The 22,818-nt window shown below is 45.7% G+C and overlaps 1 protein-coding gene across 3 annotated transcripts in view; it reads right to left on the reverse strand.

Annotated features, from left to right (window-relative positions):
* Window positions 1–13,745: 13,745 nt before the first annotated feature.
* Window positions 13,746–22,818, reverse strand: part of brox (BRO1 domain and CAAX motif containing) — an 88,833-nt gene continuing 79,760 nt past the window's right edge. For all 3 annotated transcript variants that reach the window (XM_068028095.1, XM_068028079.1, XM_068028087.1), the window contains exon 12: window positions 13,746–15,417. In XM_068028095.1, coding sequence (XP_067884196.1) covers window positions 15,331–15,417 — 87 coding nt within the window. In that variant the 3' untranslated portion in view covers window positions 13,746–15,330. The remainder of the gene's footprint in view (window positions 15,418–22,818) is intronic.

Consider the following 22,818-nt stretch of genomic DNA (forward strand, 5'->3'; position numbering starts at 1 on the left):
TGTTCCTCTGGGACTGTGTGTTACAGTGGGTCACACACTGTCCTTGTTCCTCTGGGACTGGGTGTTACAGTGGGCCACACACTGTCCTTGTTCCTCTGGGACTGGGTGGTACCATGGGTCACACACTGCCCTTGTTCCTCTGGGACTGGGTGGTGCAGTGGGCCACACACTGCCCTTGTTCCTCTGGGGCTGGGTGGTACCATGGGTCACACACTGCCCTTGTTCCTCTGGGACTGGGTGGTACCATGGGTCACACACTGCCCTTGTTCCTCTGGGACTGGGTGGTGCAGTGGGCCACACACTGCCCTTGTTCCTCTGGGGCTGGGTGGTACCATGGGTCACACACTGCCCTTGTTCCTCTGGGACTGGGTGGTACAGTGGGTCACACACTGCCCTTGTTCCTCTGGGACTGAGTGTTACAGTGGGCCACACACTGCACTTGTTCCTCTGGGACTGTGTGTTACAGTGGGTCACACACTGTCCTTGTTCCTCTGGGACTGGGTGTTACAGTGGGCCACACACTGTCCTTGTTCCTCTGGGACTGGGTGTTACAGTGGGTCACACACTGTCCTTGTTCCTCTGGGACTGGGTGGTACCATGGGTCACACACTGCCCTTGTTCCTCTGGGACTGGGTGGTACAGTGGGCCACACACTGTCCTTGTTCCTCTGTGACTGGGTGTTACAGTGGGCCACACACTGCCATTGTTCCTCTGGGACTGGGTGTTACAGTGGGCCACACACTGTCCTTGTTCCTCTGGGACTGGGTGTTACAGTGGGCCACACACTGCCATTGTTCCTCTGGGACTGGGTGTTACAGTGGGTCACACACTGTCCTTGTTCCTCTGGGACTGGGTGTTACAGTGGGCTACACACTGTCCTTTCCCCTCTGGAACTGGAAGGTTCAGTGGGTCTTCAGCATCTGCAGTCCTTGTAGTGCGGGTGCTCCATTAAGGTGCTACCTCGGGAGTTTGGGGATACTGATCCAATTACGATGATGAATGTCCAAATGAGAACGGTGTGTGAACTGGGGAACCTGGAGCTGATGGTGTTCCTAAGACATTGCATCATGGTTCTGGAGATTTCAGAGGAACAAGGACAGTGTGTGACCCATTGTACCACCCAGTCCCAGAGGAACAAGGACAGTAAAATGAAAAGTAAAAACTTCAGCATAATTACAATCTCGACAGATTGCTAACATAGAATGTTGATGGTGTAAGGAATGCAAAAATTAGAACTTTGGCTGCAGAGTTGCTGCAGTGCATCCTGTTTATGGTTGACCATGCGGCCACAGGACCCTGGGATATAATGGGCACCTTACCCTGTTGTTTTCCTGTGGTTTAATGATCCTTGGAGTTCTCAATGTTGCCACTTGGCAATGCAAAAATATTTTATTCCCCAACACTAATATTCTTCACCATAGGTAAAATTCCTATCCTCGCCCCAGCAACCCTAATGGGGATTGGCTGCTCTGTACTTGAGGCAGTACTGTGAGGGACTGGCAGTGCTATTAGAACAGGGCTCTTGTAAAATCATATTATGATTAGTGTCAACACAGTTTTATGAAAGAGAATAAACAGAAAATGATGGAAATACTCAACATGTCAGCCAGCCGCTGTGGAGAGAGAGAAACAAAGTGAACTTTTCAGGTCAATGACCTTTTGTCAGAACTGGAGAAAGTTAGAGATGTAACAGTTTTCAAGCAAGTCGAGGCAGGGAAATGGGGGCGATGGGAGGAAAGAACAAAGGTGCAGTTCCTCGAGCTTACATTGAGCTTCATTGGAACAGTGTATGAAACCAAGGACAGAGAGGTCAGAGTAAGAGTGGAGTGGAGAATTAAAATGACAGACGACTAGAAGCTTGGGGTCATGCTTGTGGAATGAATGGAAGTGTCACCCCGTCTGCATTTGGTCTTTTCAATATATCATGAGTCTGCATCATGAGCAGCAAGTACACTATACTAAATTGAAAGAAGTTCAAGTAATTCAGTGTTTCACCTGGAAGGAGTGTTTGGGGCCCTGGACAGTGAGATGGGAGGATATAAAAAAACCAGGTGTTGCATCTCCTGCACTTGCATGGAAAGGTACCATGGAAAGGGGAGGGGATGTTGTGGGTGACTGATGAATGGACCAGGTTGTCATAAAGGAAACGGTCCCTTCAGACTGATGGAAGGGGAGGGGAAGGTGTCTTTGGTGGTGGCATCAGGCTGAAAGGGAAATCATGTTTGACAAACCTAGTAGAAGTGTTACCAGCAGGTTAGGTACGGGGGAACCAGTAGATGTAATGTATCTGGATTTTCAGAAAGTACCACAAAAGAGGCTGTTACACAGCATGAGGACTCATGGGATTGGGAGTAATATATTAGCATGGATTGAGGATTGGTTGACAGACAGAAAACTGAGACTAGGAATAAATGGGACATTTTCGGGTTGGCAGGGTACAACTGGTTGAGTACCACAAGGATAAGGGCTTGGGCCTCAGTTATTTGCAATCTCTATCAATGACCTTGATGAGGGAATTGAGTGTAATGTATTCAAGTTTGCTGATGATACAAATCTAGGTGGAAAAGTAAACTGTAAGGAGGACGTAAAGAGGTTGCAAAGGAATTATAGACTGGTTAAGTGATTGGGCAAGAAGTTGGTAGATTTTTGTTTTATTCATTTATGGGATGTGGGCATCGCTGGCCAGGCCAGCATTTATTGCCCATCCCTAATTGCCCTTGAGAAGGTGGTGGTGAGCTGCCTCATGAAGTATAACGTGAGAAAGTGTGAAATTAACTGCTTTGATAGCAAGAATAGGAAAGCAGAATGTTTTTAAAAGGTGAGAGAAGAGTAAATGTTGGAATTCAGTGGCATTTGAGATTTTGGATTTGTACATAAATCACAGAAAGTTAACATGCTGGTACAACAAACAATTAGGAAGACAAATGTATGTTAGCCTTTATTGAAAGGGGATTGGAGTATAAGAATAAGGAAGTCTTTCTGCATTTATTTTGGTTTTGGTAAGACCACACATGGAGTATAGTATTGGTCTCCTTACCTAAGGATATACTTAGAGAGGGGTGCAATGAAGGTTCACTAGATTGATTCCTAGGATGTTCTGTGAGGAGAGACTGAGTAGAACGAGCCTGTACTCTCTGGAGTTTAGAATAATGACAGGTGATCTCATTGAAACATATAAAATTTTGCAAAGGCTTCATAGGCAAGATGCTGAGAGGCTGTTTCCCCTGGCTGGAGTATCTAGAATTAGGAGACAGCAGCTTTTAGATCATTGTGCAGAGCATGGGCTTTGCATTAGCTACACCTTCTCCAGGACAGACATCAGCACGAGGTGTCATGGCACTATCCGAGATCTGGCCACTGGCACCAACTTGACCTGATAATCACCAGAAGGCACGATCTGTTCACAAGAACACACAAGCAATATGACTGGGAGTAGACCATATGGCCCATCAAGCCTGCTCCTCCATTTAATATAATCATGGCTGATCTTAGGCTTCAACTCTACTTTCCTGCCCACTCACCATATCCCTTGATTCCCTGAGAGACCAAAAACCTGTCTATCCCAGCCTTAAATGTATTCAATGATGGAGCATCTACAGCCTCTGGGGTGAATTCCAAAGATTCCCAACCCTTTGAGTGAAGTAATTTCTCCTCATCTCAATCCTAAATGATCATCCCCTTATCCTGATGCTGTGCCCCCATGTTTTAGATTCCTCGACCAGCAGAAACAATCTCTCAGTGTCTACTCTACCCAGCTCCTTCAGCATCTTGAATGTTTCAATGAGATCACCTCTCATTCTTCTAAACTCCAGAAAATATAGGCCCAATTTACTCAGCTTCTCATCATAGAATAACTCCCTAATCCCAGGCAACAATTTACTGAACCTTCACTCTACCGCCTCCAATGCTGGTATATGCATTCTTAAATGTGGAGACCAAAACTGTGCACAGTATTCCAGCTGTGGTCTCACCAAAACCCTGTACAATTGGAGCAAGACTTCTTTATTCTTATACTCCAATCCCCCTGCATTAAAGGCCAACATGCCATTTGTCTTCCGAATCACTTGCTGTACCTGCATGCTACCTTTCTGCATTCCTTTTACAAGCACGTGGGGGGAGGTGGTGGTGTGATGGTAATGTCACTATACTTGTAACCCAGAGACCCAGGCTAATGCTCTGGGGACATAGGTTCAAATCCCAGCATGGCAGATGGTGAAATTTGAATACAGCTAATAAATCTGGAATTAAAAGCTAGTCTAGTGGTGACCATGAAACAATTGTCGATTTCCCTTTAGTAAAACCATGTTGACTTGTTCTAATCATACTGTGCTTTTCTAAGTGCATTGTTCAGATTTCCTTAACAATAGATTCCAGCATTTTCCCAACTACTGATGTTAGGCTAACTGGCCCTGTTTTCTTTCTCCCTCCTTTCTTGAAAAGTGGTGTAACATTTGCCAACTTCCAATCTGATGGGACAGTTCCCGAATCTAAGGAATTTTGGAAAATCCTAGCTAGCTCATTCACTATCTCAGCAGCTTTCTCTTTTAGAACCCGAGGGTGTCAGTCATCAGGTCCTGGAGATTTGTCGGATTTATTCAGTGTTCCTCACACCTACACCCTGGGCGGCACAGTGGTTAGCACTGCAGCCTCACAGCTCCAGCGACCCAGGTTCGGTTCTGGGCACTGCCTGTGTGGAGTTTGCAAGTTCTCCCTGTGACCGCGTGGGTTTCCGCCGGGTGCTCCGGTTTCCTCCCACAGCCAAAGACTTACATGTTGATAGGTAAATTGGCCATTATAAATTGCCCCTAGTGTCGGTAGGTGGTAGGAGAATGTCGGGAATATGGGATTAATGTAGGATTAGTATAAATGGGTGGTTGATGGTCAGCACAGACTTGGTGGGCCAAAGGGCCTGTTTCAGTGCTGTATCACTCTATGACTCTACATCTATCACAGTGCAGATTGTGATACTGATCACTCACTCGTCAGTAGCAGGGTGAAGATGCAACCATGGAAAATACATAAGTCCAAACACAATGGCATGCCACACATCAATATTCAAGGGACAATGACCATGTCAGACGTTCCTTTCCACTTGAGGGCTCACCAGATAATGCTGATGAAGCATAGAAGTCTCTGTAGTCAATTACCTAGGACACTACTGTAACCACATTTGGGAAAGGAAGTAACAGGGACAAAGATTGGTTAGAGACCCACCTTGCAGCAATAACTCCTGACATTGAAGTGAAGAGCAGAGCTCACCTGGCTTACAACCTGTCCCCTAACCCTAAAGCACAATCTCATGCTGGCCAAGGTAGTTGTGCAGAAGCCAACAAAGTACTGTGCCAACTCTTTCTTTTCTTTTTTTTAAAAAAAGAAAGAAAAGAAAGAAAAAAGACTGTGCCAACAGTATTGGATTAATCTGTGCAAAAAGTGCAAACTGTTAGTGACTTGTATTACTTGTTTCTTTGGTAAGTGAACTATTGTAAGATTCACAGGACTCCAAGCAATATTCAAAGAATAGTTTGGTTTTTATTCTAACGAGAACACACACACACACATATGTATAATATGTGTGTATATATTATATAAACACATACATACACACAGCTACTGCAGGAGCCACGTCAACACTTGTCTTACTGTGTCAGGCTACACCCACAACTCCCTGGTCATGTGTGACATGACATCACTTCCTCTGGTGACCTTCACTTACAGTCCCTTAAGGTGGACTGCTCTTAAGGTGGTCCCATACATTCCCATTTTTTCCAAAGATAAAAACATATGTACAAAATACAATGATGTTATGGTTCGGACTAACTATACATGATTAAAACAAAACATTATTTACAGCTAAGTAAGTTTAACACGGTCTAAAACGGAAAGGTTTGCTTATTCATTCCGATCTTGTTATCGTAAACCTCTTTCCAGAGCTGAGCTCGCCTTGATGACTCCTCTGAGACTCTGGTGACTCGGAACTCTGGTTAGCATATTCTCCCTCTGTGCTCGTAGCCTCTGTACATTCATCTTCAGACTTTGTTTTTGAATGTGTTCGCGAAGCCACAGGTATGTCACATGTAGAGTTGTCATTAACTTCAGTTCCTTCTGAGAATCACACCATTGGGTGTCTGGAGCTCGTATGATATGGGCTGGTCACATATCCTAACAACCTCTGCAAGAAAACAAGTTCCCAATGCATGTTTGAGGACTCTGACCTTCTGTCCGACTCACAATAGGGTCATAGAATCATTTACAGCAATAGAAGGAGGCCATTCGGCCTATTGAGTCCATGTGGATCTCCACAGAGCTATCCAGTCAGTCCTGCTCCTATTAACAAGACATTAAGGCATCACTTGGGACATTAAACTTGTGGAGACGAACCACTCAAACGTAATCATTTGAACAAGGGGACCCTGGTTGAGAGAATGATTTCCTAGACATGAACTAATTAAGTTGCAAGAGGAAATACACACTGAACCATCATGTGGCAGGCCCACCATCTGTCTGTTTAAGCTGGTGTTTTCCCTGCAGCAACAGAGACAAGCAACTGGACACCGACCAGAGAAGACCCTTCTCTCTATTCAGTCCACCTTGCAAGGTTTGAACCCTGCCTGCTAGAACTACCTAGGTCTATCAGTGCTGCAGACAGAGACCCCGTGAAGGAAATCATCTGCCTCACTGATCTCCAGGAGAACAACTGAACCAGCTAGCCACATCTGCAAGCCAGAAACCTCAGGACTATTGAGTTCAGCCAGAAGCTAGCCGAGTCACCAAACTCCAGATTGTATACACCCTTTTATTGCTCCGGACTCTAATCCAACCAATCTATCTTCCCCACTCTGTAACCTATTTGTGTGCATTATTATGATGGTGCTTCTATATTTTTAAGTATTTCTTTTGAGGACTCGTGCATTTTAGAATTATGGACATTGTTTTCTTTGGGAAAACAGAAAAGGATTCCATGGATGTTTTTTTCCACTGGGGTCATTAAAAGGACACACAGAGGTCTTGTTTGAAAACATCATTTACTGGAAGTCACTTGTCTTCAGATAAATACTCAGCAGGTGCTTTTTGACTTGGGGGAGATGTTTACAGAGAAGTGACAAGTCAAGATTTATAGGGGTCAGGAGGCTTGACTCTTGAGATATTGTTTTTGGTTTCACTTTGGCCAGTGTGTTGGGGTGTGAACTGTTTTGAAGGCAGTTGGAGAAAACCAGCCAAGATAGCAGTCACCATCAGCACCCTCTTCCATCTCTTTGAGAACTTCCTGAGAATCAGGTGTCAGAAATAGAGAAACTGATGCTGCATTTCTCCTGAAAAGCCTATCAGAAACTCCTCATGCCACATTTCTCCTGAAAAGCCTGCCAAACTGATCTACAAAATTGCCTGAACTGTTCTAGAAAGATCCCAGTGACAGCCATCTACCGTTATTTGGGATGCCAGAATAAAGGGATAACTGACACCTTTCCACATCTTCACTTTTTTTCTTCAAGACTTAGCAAGTATTTGGCCAAAGTATTCTTTTTTTTTCTAGGAAGGTACTGGCCTCGAATGTGGACATTTTAGTACTATATAGTACTATGGGCCAGTACCTTCTCAGAAAAATCTCTATTTTCCGGTTAACCAGTGTGTGTGTGTTTGTGTGTGTGTGAGGGGCCAAGGTAAACAGGGAACTTTCATATTTCAATCTGTGTTAATGTTTTGCCTTGTTACTGGATAAGTCTTGTTTTATAATACACTGATAATTTTGTTGTTAAAGAAACCTGGTTGGTGTATTTCATTCTGGGATAAAGAGTAAAGTATATGATTGACCGCATTGGTAACTGGGTAAACATTTAAATATATGTTGTGAACTGTGGAGAAGTGGAACAAAAAAAGACTGCACTCCTCCCATCTCAGTTGTAAGCGTGTGTGTATATGTATGTGTGAACCTTGAGTGTGTGCGTGGAAGTTGGAACGTATTTTATTTTACTTAGATTGATTTAAGTACAATAAAGCTAACCTCTTTCTTTGTTAAACTCAAGAAAACCTATCCAATTGGTTCTTGTATGATCATAGCAGGTAAATAGTTAAACATTCACTGAATTGCCAAGTACATCCACTTTAAAAAAGAAATAAACCTGTTGTAGTCAAACAAGGAGAGAGATAAGAGGGGCATCCATCGACCCCTCCTCACCTGATCGTAACACAAATCTGGTGACTCGTCCAAGATCGCACCCAAAGACAAACAAGAAATTGCAAGTGGGAAGCTAAATTGATCCCAAGCAAAAGTTTTAAAACTTGAATACAAGTTTTCTTGTGGTTTTCAGTGCTACAGTACTAAAATGTCCACATTCCAAACCATTACCTTCCCAGAACAGAGTGAAGTAACTCTGTTCCGAAGAAGGGTCACTGACCCGAAACGTTATCTCTGCTTCTCTTTCCACAGATGCTGCCAGACCTGCTGAGTGGTTCCAGCATTTCTTGTTTTTATTTCAGATTTCCAGCATCCGCAGTATTTTGCTTTTATTGAAGTAACTAGGGATAGTTTAAAACCCTATCTGTTGAAGAGTTAAGGATTGTAATAAAATCAAGAAATGCTGGAAATACTCAGCAGGTCTGGCAGCATCTGTGGAGAGAGAAGCAGAGTTAACGTTTCAGGTCAGTGAGCCTTCTTCAGAACTGGTAAATATTAGAAATGCAAAAGGTCATAAGCAAGTAAAGTGGGGCAAGAGATAACAAAGGAGGTGTAGATAGGACAAGGTCACAGAATAGCTGACAAGAAGGTCATGGAGCAAAGACAAACAATATGTTAATGGTGTGCAGAAAGACAAAGCATTAGTACAGATAGGGTGTTAACGGACTGAAAAATTGAACAGCCGCAAGCACAAACATGAAAAAAAAGTGGGTAAGCAAACTGAACAAACTAACTTGAAATAAAATAAAAACAAATATATATATATATATATATATATATAAAAAGGAAAAAGAAAAAAATAACTAAATATTTGGGCGGCACACTGGTTAGCACCGCAGCCTCACAGCTCCAGGGACCCGGGTTCGATTCTGGGTATTGCCTGTGCGGAAATTGCAAGTTCTCCCTGTGACCGCGTGGGTTTTCGCCGGGTGCTCTGGTTTCCTCCCACAGCCAAAGACTTGCAGGTTGATAGGTAAATTGGCCATTGTAAATTGCCCCTAGTGTAGGCAGGTGGTAGGGAATATGGGATTACTGCAGGGTTAGTATAAATGGGTGGTTGTTGGTCAGCACAGACTCGGTGGGCCGAAGGGCCTGTTTCAGTGCTGTATCTCTAAAAAAAAAAATAAAAGTAAAATGGGGAGCCCGTCATGCTCTGAAATTATTGAACTCAATGTTCAGTCCGGCAGGCTGGAACACTGCAGCAATACCAGAACAGAGATGTGAGCAGGGGGGAGTGTTGAAATGGCAAGCAACCAGAAGCTCGGGGTCCTGCTTGCGGACTGAGTGGCGGTGTTCCGCAAAGCGGTCACCCAGTCTGCGTTTGGTCTCCCCAATGTAAAGAAGACCATATTGTGAGCAGCGAATACAGTATACTACATTGAAAGAAGTACAAGTAAATCGCTGCTTCACCTGAAAGGAGTGTTTGGGGCCTGGGATAGTGAGGAGAGAGGAGGTAAATGGGCAGGTATTACACCTCCTGCGATTGCAGGGGAAGATGCCGTGGGAAGGGGATGAGATAGTGGGGGTAATGGAGGAGTGGACCAGGGTGTCACGGAGGGAACAATCCCTTCGAAATGCTGACAGGGGAAGGGAGGGGAAGATGCGTTTGGTAGTGGCATCACGCTGGAGGTGGCGGAAATGGCGGAGGATGATCCTTTGGATATGGAGGCTGGTGGAGTGGAAAGTGAGGACAAGGGGAAACCTGTCACGGTTCTGGGAAGGAGGGGAAGGGGTGAGGGTAGAGGTGCGGGAAATGGGCCGGACACGGTTGAGGGCCCTGTCAACCACAATGGGGGGTGAATCCTCGGTTGAGGAAAAAGGAAGACATATCAGAAGCGCTGTCGTGGAAGGTAGCACCATCAGAGCAGATGCGTCGGAGACGGAGAAACTGGGTGAATGGAATGGTGTCCTTACAGGGGGCAGGGTGTGAAGAAGTGTAGCCGAGGTAGCTGTGGGAGTCAGTGGGTTTATAATGGATATTAGTAGACAGCCTATCCCCAGAGATGGAGACAGAGAAGTCAAGGAAGGGAAGGGAAGTGTCAGAGATGGACCATGTAAAGGTGAGAGAAGGGTGGAAATTAGAAGCAAAGTTGATAAAAATGTTCCAGTTCAGGGTGGGAGCAGGAAACAGCACCGATACAGTCATCAATGTACCGGAAAAAGAGTTAGGGGAGGGGGCCTGAGTAGGACTGGAACAAGGAATGTTCGACATATCCCACAAAAAGACAGGCCATAACTAGGTCCCATGTGGGTACCCATAGCAACAGCTTTTACTTGAAGGAAGTGAGTGGAGTTGGAGAAGTTGTTCAATGTGAGAACAAGTTCAGCCAGGCGGAGGAGGGTGGCGGTGGATGGGGACTGGTTGGGCCTCTGTTCAAGGAAGAAGCGGACAGCCCTCAAACCGTCCTGGTGGGGGATGGAGGTGTAGAGAGATTGGACGTCCAGAGTGAAGAGGAGGCAGTTGGGGCCAGGAAACTGGAAATTGTCAAAATGACGTAGGGCGTCAGAAAAGTCACGGATGTAGGTGGGAAGAGACTGGACCAGCGGAGAAAAGATAAGTCAAGATAGGAAGAAAAAAGTTCAGTGGGGCAGGAGCAGGCTGACACAATGGGTCTGCCGGGACAGTCCTGTTAGTGGATTTTGGGAAGAAGGTAGAAGCGGGCTGTCCGGGGTTGTGGGACTATGAGGTTGGAAGCTGTAGAGGCAAGATCTCCAGAGGAGATGGGGTCAGTTAAGGAATGTAGCTAGGCATTTAGAGAAAACTATCTGTCCAAAAGCTAGGAAACTGAAATCCTAAAACTTGTGACCAACCGTTTTGAAATTGAAACTGAACAACTGCAGACAGGCTTAGAATTTAAAAGCAGACAATAACATTAGCCAAGATACAGCTGGAACTGTGGAAACTGGAGCTAGAAGACAAAGAAAAAGAAAGGGAGAGACAGGAACAGAAGGAGAGAATTTCAGCAAAGGGAGAAACAAAGAGATTTCCAGAAGGAATAGGAGGAGAGTTAAGGCAGCTCAAACTAACTAGAGGAAGACCCAGTACCCAGGGAAGGCACCGCGAGTGAGGGAACTACCTCTAGCTCAGGACCGAAGGCAGTTCTCCCAATTGATACCAAAGTTCGATGAGGGGGATGTGGAAGCATGTGTGTCATTTGTGGCGTATTTTGCCTTTCCAGAATCGGCTTCCTCAGCAATCAAAAAGTAGTGCAGCAGATGATCTCATCTGACCTCACCGAAGTTCCAAGGCTGTATTCCCATCATCTCTCGCAGATGGAAAGATGCCAATCACAGGGCTACAGCCGCCCCTCCCTCCCCACTTGGGCCAGTGCCTGTAGGACGGGAAGAAGGGACAATACTAAAATGTAGTTTGTGTATATGTTGACTCTCTTCACAAGAGTCAATAACAGAAAGTCAACACATACCAGCTAGGAAACTAGTTTATTTTCTCTCATTAGCCTCAGAGCACTTCAAACAATGTACAGTTTGAAGCAACCCAGTAGTGGTGAAATTATAAAATGTGTATTGAGCAAGTGCTCAGTTCTCTTTTCCAAAGCTGTTGCCTCCTTCTTGTTCCAAAGTCTCTTTCCCTTGGCCCCGTGCCACCTGTAACTAAGAGGCTACGGTGTGAATTACATGCCCAGGTACAACTCCCCATGTAATCTCCCTGTGGAGAAGCATTAGGGCTCACTTGGAACTAGAACAGCTCCTGACACAGGCTAATAGTACGGAGGTGAAACCCTACTGCAGCATGCTGGGTTAGTGTGTTGATACTCCAGTGCCTTTGTGCTATTGGACCAGCCAAGGTTTCAAGATGTCAGTCTGATAACCTCCCCTCCATTTTGCTCTCTCTGTCTGCCAGCATCAATTCTGGCTCTATATTGGGGAGGAGAAACAGCAGCAGCCATGACCTTTGCCAAATGGCCTTTTTTCATGGCTGCACAATCACAGGAGGATCATAGATCAGTCGGATACAGTTCTCACCTGACACCCATAAGCTCTCCCTTCCCCAGGAAGTAGTGATTAGCGATCAGAAAGGGGAGCGATGGCTGATTTTAATAGGTCAGCAGCACTGAGGGGAATTGTAGCACCCCAACTGTTGTCCTGTCTGAATTTAAGATAGTATATACAGGCCAAGGATGTATATTACAAATTACAAACAAACCATTTGGCCCAGCCAGTCCCTGCTGGCATTTACCCTCCACACCAGTCTGGTACCTACCAACATGGTTCTATCTGTTCATGAGAAATGGACAAGCATCAAACAGTAACTTGTCACAATCAGCCTGTGTAGGCGGTGGAGAGAGGTTGGAAGAAAACATTTTAAAACCTTCTGCTTTGCAAGTTTAACAATAAAACTATTTAAACAGTATAAATGTGGCATTTATTTTTTCAAAGCAAATAAATTGATTACATCATCTTCTAATAGTTAATCTACACATGATTACATGATAAACCAACATTTTAACAGCAGGCAGAGTGAAAAGGAATATGGCATGGTCATTGATGACTAATGCTATATAATCTTTCCCCTTCCCTCAGAATTCTGTGAGTTTCCTGTTGATTGTTTACAGACCTTCAGTCTCAGTAAAAATTTTTAACAATGTGCAAATTGCTCTTTGCCCCAATAGTGCAAGTGTTTGGGAACCAAAAGCAATGCAGATTTCAGTTAGTGCTGTGCAAGCACACTCCATTTTGACCACTGAAGTCTAATAATTATGGATTAGCTCACCAGAAGAATTTCAAAAGGCAAAAGGCCTCAGCCTGGCAGCAGAATGTGGGGCCACCCACAAACTGAGACTGCATCCCCTCAACCTGGATCTACCCACAACCCAAGAAGCCCTCCTCCAACTATCTACAACCCAACACCACACTCCCTCCCTCCAGGAGCCAAACAACCCACCAGGAACCTCCCTCAGCCTGAGAATCCTTCCAGAACCGCCAAACGTCTGAACCCTCCCCCGCACCCCCCAACCCTGGGACCACCCACAGCCTGAGAAGCCTCCACCTCCCTGGGACCACCCACAGATTGAGAACCCCCCCCCCCCCCCACCTCCCTGGGACTGCCCACAGACTGAGAACCCTTCACCTCCCCGGGACCGGCCACAGCCTGAGAACCCCCCACCCCTGGGACTGCCCACAGCCTGAGGAACCCCCCACAGACTGAGAACCTTCCACTTCCCCGGGACCACCCACAGACTGAGAACCCCCCCCCCACCTCCCCAGGACCACCCACAGACTGAGAACCCCCACTCCCTGGGACCACCCACAGACTGAGAACCCCACATGCCCTGGGACCACCCACAGCCTGAGCACCCGCCACCCCCTGTGACCGCCCACAGCCTGAAAACCACCGCCCCACCTCCCTGGGACCACCCACAGACTAAGAACCCCACACCTTCCTGGGACCACGTACAGCCTGGGAAGCCCCCACCTCCCCAGAACCACCCATAGCCCGAGAAGCCCCCCAACTCCCCAGAACCACCCAAAGCCTGAGTACCAAATGTGGGACCCCCCACAGCCCAAGACTCCATCCTGGGACCACCCTCGGCCAAAAAACCCCACCACCCACCCCACCAATCCCACTACCACCCCACACAACAATCAGCCACAGCCTAAACCATCACTACCCACACACCCTACCCAGACCCAAGGCACAAAATCATTCCAGACTACCTAACAACCTCTCAGACAAGTGTTGTGCATGAGCTAAGACTAAGTGTCCAGGCTATTCAACTGTACAGAGCACCACAGAAAAGTTTAATAGCTACACACATATGCAGTAATGAGTAGTCAGCAGCATGAACCCTGGCCGATTATTTTCCCTCCCACCTCTACCACAGGGATGACTGAGATCTCAGGCTGTGGATAGCTTATCAGTGGCAGGCAGGTAGGATCAGGGACAGAAGCTGTCGCTATCCCTTCCCAATCACTGTACGAAGAAACAAGAAGAGTCCTGATCTTTAAGCCTTGCAGTCCTTTACAAGAAAAACCTGCTAATTAACATTCTTTACCCAAAATAATCTGACATTTAAATACATAATCTTTTTTCGCACATTTATAGGTGTTAATATATATCCATATATCTATATACATTATCTTAGTTCTTCCTTTGAAAGACAGTTGGAGATTCACTGACTGATACTGGAATAGATGTTTAACATGTGTTCTCAACTGGAAGGGCATTGGAGGGAAAAAGCTGATTCATTTCATTGACAGTGGGCGTGGCGATTTAGGAGCAAAGGAGCAGGCACGAAATGAAGTTTGTATCTTCACAGAGGAGCTGAATGATTTTCCTCAATACCTTCACACACTGGTAGACTATCTTTGAGAAGGCAGGGCTTGAGTGCCATGCGAATAAGATATAAAAAGCAGCTTGGATTCAGCCTGTCACAGACAACCGGAGCAGAACTGAGGAAAGGGAATAAGGTCATTAGTCAATTGGGCCTTTGTCTTTCAGAATGCAAATCCCTGGGCCTGCTCCCCAACACCAACTTCTCTCATTACAATCGGTATCTCCCCTAATGTTTAATCCAGACTTTAGAGGAGAGAAATTCATTGAAACTCGTGATGGAAAAAGTGGAATGGTGGTGGTGCAGAGTATAAATTAACCCCTCCCAACCTCATTATTGAAAACAAAACTTAGAATGTGAGATACAGGCTTAGATTCTAGAAATAAACAAATACGAATGGTGACTGAGTCTCGCTGGGGACCATCCAATTAGGTGTTTAAGGCCAGTGTTAATGAGGTCCCAACACAATAGGGAATGAGAAACAGTGTCCAAACTGATTAGTGTTCGTCTGCATCAATTCCTTGCTGTCAGTTTTGTGCCTTCTCACAGGATAATATAGTGAGCCAGATGTTTCCAGGATGGGCTGAAAGGTAACTCGCTTCCATCCTCACCCTGAACAACAACAGGGGCTCAAAAATCAGAGAACTGCAAAAACAGTTTTTTTTGTAACTTGCGACTTGACTCTGGTTAAACTTGGGTTAAACATTATTTAAAAATTGAGTCATTCTATGGAGGGATAAGAAATCAGGATGTCATGATTCAGTTCTTGGCCATTTAAACAAAGTCCTTCTGGGAGACAAACCATACACTTTATGTAGAGGATGCAGCGTGGTCCAACCGACAACCAATCTCTGCTGACTGTCTCTAAGAAATCAAGCAACCTGTGTCTTTCTGGGGTTTCAGGTCTGGCTCCTTCATAGGCTTCACCTCCTCTTCCTTTTTATCCTTGGCCTAACAGGGAGATAAAAATGCATTCATCGTCACATTCAACAGAAGCTAGTCAAACAAACAGAGCTCAGGATAACAACAGGAGCTGGTCTCCAACAGAGAGAGGGTAGAATGTGAACAGCTAATGAATTACTTTTGGTGTAGTTACTACGATACAGGAAAAGATTTTTCTCCCTCTCATCAGTTGGCTAGCTTCTTTGCCTAAAGCTGCTTGGTCCTTGCTGGGGCTCCAATCCAACATTTCCAATATGACAGTGGGTGACTACAATTTAAAAGTATTGCTGAGAAAAAGAGATATGCTGTCGAAGCTTTTCATCTTGCATTCATCAGAACAGTCGCAAGAATGCCAAATTTCAAAGGGAGCAACAATTTATACTGCATGAGAAAAGGGTGCTCATTGGTCGAGGTGTTGCCATGGAGAATACATTAGGGGACTATTGTCCCCGACGCTTTGTTTAATTCAAAAAAGGCACAACGCCTGGACATGTTCCTTTTGTCTGTCGAGGACAGGTCCCTGCATATGAATATATGTAGCTTCTAGCAAGTGTAAGTGAGCCACATTATGAGCCCGACTGATAATCTTAAATAGGTTGTTCGTGTAATTCTTAGCACACTCAAGATTTTTCAGTAAGTGATGTTCAATTGCAGAATCACATCGAACATTAGACATTGTGGTCTGAGTTTTGCAAGTACGGGTAGTTGTGTACGGTCAGTACTCTGCCTCAGACTCGGAGGGTGGAGTTCCAGAGCGGTAAGTATAAAAAACTTACCTCGGGGATTCTCGGAGCAGACTCGGAGGGCGGAGTTCCAGAGCGGTAAGTATAAAAAATCTACCTCGGGGATTCTCGGAGCAGACTCGGAGGGCGGAGTTCCAGAGCGGTAAGTATAAAAAACCTACCTCGGGGATTCTCGGAGCAGACTCGGAGGGCGGAGTTCCAGAGCGGTAAGTATAAAAAACCTACCTCGGGGATTCTCGGAGCAGACTCGGAGGGCGGAGTTCCAGAGCGGTAAGTATAAAAAACTTACCTCGGGGATCCTCGGAGCAGACTCGGAGGGCGGAGTTCCAGAGCGGTAAGTATAAAAAACTTACCTCGGGGATCCTCGGAGCAGACTCGGAGGGCGGAGTTCCAGAGCGGTAAGTATAAAAAACTTACCTCGGGGATTCTCAGAGCAAACTCGGAGGGCGGAGTTCCAGAGCGGTAAGTATAAAAAACTTACCTCGGGGATTCTCAGAGCAAACTCGGAGGGCGGAGTTCCAGAGCGGTAAGTATAAAAAAATTACCTCGGGGATTCTCAGAGCAAACTCGGAGGGCAGAGTTCCAGAGCGGTAAGTTACCTCGGGTGGGGAAAAAAAAACTGAAAAAGTGACATCACAGGAAAGCTGTGACCTGATTGGCTGGTAGGGAATCTGTACCGAATTTGAAAATAAAACTGATAAAAATTGTTTAAAACACTAATTAACTAATTAATAAGTAAAGTAACTAAACCAGAGGGAGGAGATTACTGTATTTAGTTAGCATTTAATATTTATTGTAGAAATCTAGCACTAGGGACCACATAGTGAAGTGTATCATAATTTAGTAAGGATTTAATAAGTATTTATTTATTTTATATTAATTAACTAATTACTGCTAGAAATGACAGTTCGAGGGGTGAAGTGCTTCACCTGTGAGATGTGGGAAGTCCGTGACGCTTCCAACGTTCCGGACGACTACATCTGCAGGAAGTGTACCCAGTTGCAGCTCCTCACAGACCACATGGATCGGTTGGAACGGCAACTGGATGCACTGAGGAGCATGCAGGTGGCGGAAAGCATCATAGACAGGAGTTTTAGAGAAGTGATTACACCCAAGGTGCAGGCAGATAGATGGGTGACCGCTAGCAGTGGCAGGCAGTCAGTGCAGGAATCCCCTGTGGCGATCCCCCTCTCTAACAAGTATACCGTTTTGGATACTGTTGGGAGGGATGGCCTATCAGGGGAAAACAGCAGCAGCCAGAGCAGTGGCACCATGGCTGGCACTGTTGTTCAGCAGGGAGGGACAAAGCGCAGAAGAGCAATAGTTATAGGGGACTCTATAGTCAGGGGCACAGATAGGCGCTTCTGTAGACGTGAAAGAGACTCCAGGATGGTATGTTGGCTCCCTGGTGCGAGGGTCAAAGATGTCTCTGAACGGACAGGGGGCATTCTGAAGGGGGAGGGTGAACAGCCAGAGATTGTGGTACATATCGGTACCAATGACATAGGCAGGAAGAGTGATGAGGTCCTGCAGGGGGAGTTTAGGGAGTTAGGTAGAAAGTTAAAAGACAGGACCTCTAGGGTTGTAATCTCTGGATTACTCCCTGTGCCACGTGCCAGTAAGGCTAGAAATAGGAAGATAGTGCAGCTAAACACATGGCTGAGAAGCTAGTGTAGAAGGGAGTGTTTCAGATATCTGGACCATTGGGCTCTCTTCAGGGACAGATGGGACCTGTACAAGAAGGACGGGTTACATCTAAACTGGAGGGGCACTAATATCCTGGCTGCGAGGTTTGCTAGCGTCACTCTGGAGGGTTTAAACTAGTGTGGCAGGGGGGTGGGAACCAGAGCAGTAGGACAGCTAGTGAAATAAATGAGGAGGACATAGTAACTAAGGCCAGTAGGAGAAAGAGGAAGAGCAAGCAGGGAGATGTTGCTGAGCACAGCGGGACTGGTGGTCTGAAGTGCATTTGTTTCAATGCGAGAAGTATAACAGGTAAGGCAGATGAACTTGGAGCTTGGATTAGTACTTGGAAATATGATGTTGTTGCTATTACAGCGACTTGGTTGAGGGAAGGGCAGGATTGGCAGCTAAATGTTCCAGGCTTTAGAAGCTTCGGGCGGGATAGAGGGGGATGTAAAAGGGGTGGGGGAGTTGCATTACTGGTTAAGGAGAATATCACAGCTGTACTGCGGGAGGACACCTCAGAGGGGTCATGCAGCGAGGCAATATGGGTGGAGCTCAGGAATAGGAAGGGTGCAGTCATGATGTTGGGCGTTTACTACAGGCCTCCCAACAGCCAGCGGGAGGTAGAGGAGCAGATATGTAGACAGATTTTGGAAAGATGTAAAGGTAACAGGGTTGTGGTGGTGGGTGATTTTAACTTCCCCTATATTGACTGGGACTCACTTAGTGCTAGGGGCTTGGATGGGGCAGAATTTGTGAAGAGCATCCAGGAGGGCTTCTTGAAACAGTATGTAGATAGTCCAACTAGGGATGGGGCCATTCTGGACCTGGTATTGGGGAATGAGTCCGGCCAGGTGGTCGAAATTTCAGTGGGGGAGCATTTCGGGAGCAGTGACCATAATTCCATAAGTTTTAAGGTACTTGTGGATAAGGATAAGAGTAGTCCTCGGGTGAAGGTGCTAAATTGGGGGAAGGCTAATTATAACAATATTAGGCAGGAACTGAAGAATTTAGATTGGGGGCGGCTGTTTGAGGGTAAATCAACATCTGACATGTGGGAGTCTTTCAAATGTCAGCTGGTTAGAATCCAGGACCAGCATGTTCCTGTGAGGAAGAAAGACAAGTTTGGCAAGTCTCGGGAAGCATGGATAACACGAGATATTGTGAGCCGAGTCAAAAATAAAAAGGAAGCATTTGTAAGGGCTGGAAGGCTAGGAACAGACGAAGCACTTGAGGAAAATAAAGACAGTAGGAAGGAACTTAAGCAAGGAGTTGGAGGGCTAAAAGGGGTTATGAAAAGTCATTGGCAAACAGGATTAAGGAAAATCCCAAGGCTTTTTATACATATATAAAGAGCAAGAGGGTAACTAGGGAAAGGGTTGGCCCACTCAAGGACAGAGATAGGAATCTGTGCGTGGAGACAGAGGAAATGGGTGAGGTGCTAAATGAGTACTTTGCATCAGTATTCACCAAAGAGAAGGACTTGGTGGATGATGAGCCGAGGGAAGGGAGTGCAGATAATCTCAGTCATCTCATTATCAAAAAGGAGGTGGTGTTGGGTTAAAAACAAGAAATGCAGCATTTCTTGCTTTTATTTCAGATTTCCAGCATCCGCAGTATTTCGCTTTTATTTTAGGAGGTGTTGGGTGTCTTGCAAAGCATTAAGGTAGATAAGTCCCCAGGGCCTCATGGGATCTACCCTAGAATACTGAGGGAGGCAAGGGAAGAAATTGCAATGGCCTTGACATAAATCTTTGCATCCTCATTGGCTACAGGTGAGGTCCCAGAGGACTGGAGAATAGCCAATGTTGTTCCTTTGTTTAAGAAGGGTAGCAAGGATAATCCAGGAAATTATAGGCCGGTGAGCCTTACGTCAGTGGTAGGGAAACTATTAGAGAGGATTATTCGGGACAGGATTTACTCCCATTTGGAAACAAATGAACTTATTAGCGAGAGACAGCGTGGTTTTGTGAAGGGGAGGTCGTGTCTTACTAACTTGATTGAGTTTTTTGAGGAAGTGACGAAGATGACTGATGAAGGAAGGGCAGTGCATGTTATCTATATGGTCTTTAGTAAAGCCTTTGACAAGGTCCCGCATGGCAGACTGGTACAAAAGGTGAAGTCACACGGGATCAGAGGTGAGCTGGCAAGATGGATACAGAACTGGCTCGGTCACAGAAGACAGAGGGTATCAGTGGATGGGTGTTTTTCTGAATGGAGGGATGTGACCAGTGGTGTTCCGCAGGGATCAGTGCTGGGACCTTTGCTGTTTGTAGTATATATAAATGATTTGGAGGAAAATGTAGCTGGTCTGATTAGTAAGTTTGCGGACGACACAAAGGTTGGTGGAGTTGCGGATAATGATGAGGATTGTCAGAGGATACAGCAGGATATAGATCGGTTGGAGACTTGGGCGGAGAAATGGCAGATGGAGTTTAATCCGGACAAATGTGAGGTAATGCATTTTGGAAGGTATAATGCAGGTGGGAGGTATACAGTAAATGGCAGAACCCTTAGGAGTATTGACAGGCAGAGAGATCTGGGCGTACAGGTCCACAGGTCACTTAAAGTGGCAACGCAGGTGGATAAGGTAGTCAAGAAGGCATACGGCATGCTTGCCTTCATCGGTCGGGGCATAGAGTATAAAAATTGGCAAGTCATGCTGCAGCTGTACAGAACTTTAGTTAGGCCACACTTAGAATATTGCGTGCAATTCTGGTCGCCACACTACCAGAAGGACGTGGAGGCTTTGGAGAGGGTACAGAAGAGGTTTACCAGGACGTTGCCTGGTCTGGAGGGCATTAGCTATGAGGAGAGGTTGGAAAAACTCGGATTGTTTTCACTGGAATGACGGAGGTGGAGGGGCGACATGATAGAGGTTTACAAAGTTCTGAGCGGCATGGACAGAGTGGATAGTCAGAAGCTTTTTCCCAGGGTGGAAGAGTCAGTTACTAGGAGACATAGGTTTAAGGTGCGAGGGGCAAAGTTTAGAGGGGATGTGCGAGGCAAGTTTTTTTTTACACAGAGGGTGGTGAGTGCCTGGAACTTGCTGCCAGGGGAGGTGGTGGAAGCAGATACGATAGTGACGTTTAAAAGACATCTTGACAAATACATGACGAGGAAGGGAATAGAGGGATATGGGCCCCGGAAGTGCAGAAGGTTTTAGTTTAGGCAGGCATCAAGATCGGCGCAGGCTTGGAGGGCCGAGTGGCCTGTTCCTGTGCTGTACTGTTCTTTGTTCTATTGCGAACAGCCAAAGGAACAATCTGCCAGTCATCGGGGCATGCGACCTATGTACCTGGAATGACGCTGGCACTGGAATTCATACCACATTATTCATTTATGTGGTCGGCAGAACGTCTTTTTGGCTTGACAGCTGCATCCTGTTAGTGGAAAATACCACTTGTGTTACTACTGCATAGCAGCAGTGTGAAATGGCTAGCTTCACCTGTTGCTCAAATTTTTGAGACACCTTACCCTTCCAGGGTAATTTGAGTTGGACTGGGCACTTTTCAGGCCCATTCGTGAGTATACACAATGCCCAACGAGCAATGATCAGATCTGGGTCGCCATTACCCATTGGGGATTGTGGGGAAAAATGGTGTAGAGGTAGATGATCAGTCATGATCAGTTTGAATGGTGGAGCAGGCTTGATGGGCCGAATGGCCTACTCTACTCCTATTTCCTATGATCCTATTATCCCACAGGATAGCTTTGCCGTGCTCTACTTCAGCGTCAATCTTGCACGGTGAGCATATGGCTGGGGCCCTATTTATGAGATTATCAATAAAGCCAATCTTACAGCAAATGGACCTAAGGCTGCCACCTTTGGACCCGAAACTGGCCAAGGTAAATTGCATAAATAGACTGAATGGTATGGTGGTAAATGAACAGTGGGAAACCTTTAAAGAAACAATTCAAAATGTTCAACAAAAGTACATTCCATTGAGAAACAAAAATTCAGCAAGAAAGACCCATCTGTGGCTCACTCAGAGGTTTTTTTTCTATTCGTTCATGGAATATGGGGATCGCTGGCTGGGCCAGCATTTATTGCCCATCCTTAATTCCCCTTGGGAAGGTGGTGGTAAGCTGCCTTCTTAAACCGCTGCAGTCCATGTGGGGTAGGTACACCCACAGTGCTGTTAGAAAGGGAGTTCCAGGATTTTGACCCAGTGACAGTGAAGGAATGTCAATATAGTTTCAAGTCAGGATGATGTGTGGCTTGGAGGGCAACTTGCAGGTTAAGGATAGGATTAGATTTCATGAAGAGGCTTACAATGTTGCAAAAAAATGTCGCAGGTCTGAGGATAGGGAGTGTTTTAGAACCAGCAAAGGGTCACCAAAAAGTTGATAAAAAAAGGAAAACATAGAATACGGCAGTAACTAGCCAGTAATATAGAAACAGTTTGCAAGAGCTTTTATAGGTATATAAAAAGGAAGAGAGTAGCTAAAGTAAACATTGGTCCCTTAGAAGCAGAGTCAGAAGAAATTATCATGGGAAATGAGGAAATGGCAGAGGCACTGAACAAATATTTTGTGTCCTGTCTTCACAGAAGACACAAGTTTCATACCAGAAATAGATGGTAACGTAGGGGCTAAGAAGAATGAGGAAATTAAGAAAATTAATACCAGCAGAGAAAAATTATTGGAGAAGCTTAAGGTACTAAAATCTGATAAATCCCTGGGACCTGATGGCTGACACCCTACAGTTCTAAAAGAGACAGTGGACGTGCTAGCCATGATGTTCCAAAATTCCTTAGATTCAGGAACGGTCCTATCAGATTGGAAGTTGGCAAATATTACACTGCTTTTCAAGAAAGAAGGAAGAGAGAAAACAGTGAACCACAGGCCAGTTAGCCTATCAGTAGTTGGGAAAATGCTGGAATCTATGATTAAGGAAGGGCGGCACAGTGGCGCAGTGGTTAGCATCGCAGCCTCACAGCTCCAGTGACCCAGGTTCAATTCTGGGTACTGCCTGTGT

The sequence above is a fragment of the Heterodontus francisci genome, chromosome 3, assembly GCF_036365525.1.
Source record: "Heterodontus francisci isolate sHetFra1 chromosome 3, sHetFra1.hap1, whole genome shotgun sequence".
Taxonomy (NCBI): Eukaryota; Metazoa; Chordata; class Chondrichthyes; order Heterodontiformes; family Heterodontidae; genus Heterodontus; species Heterodontus francisci.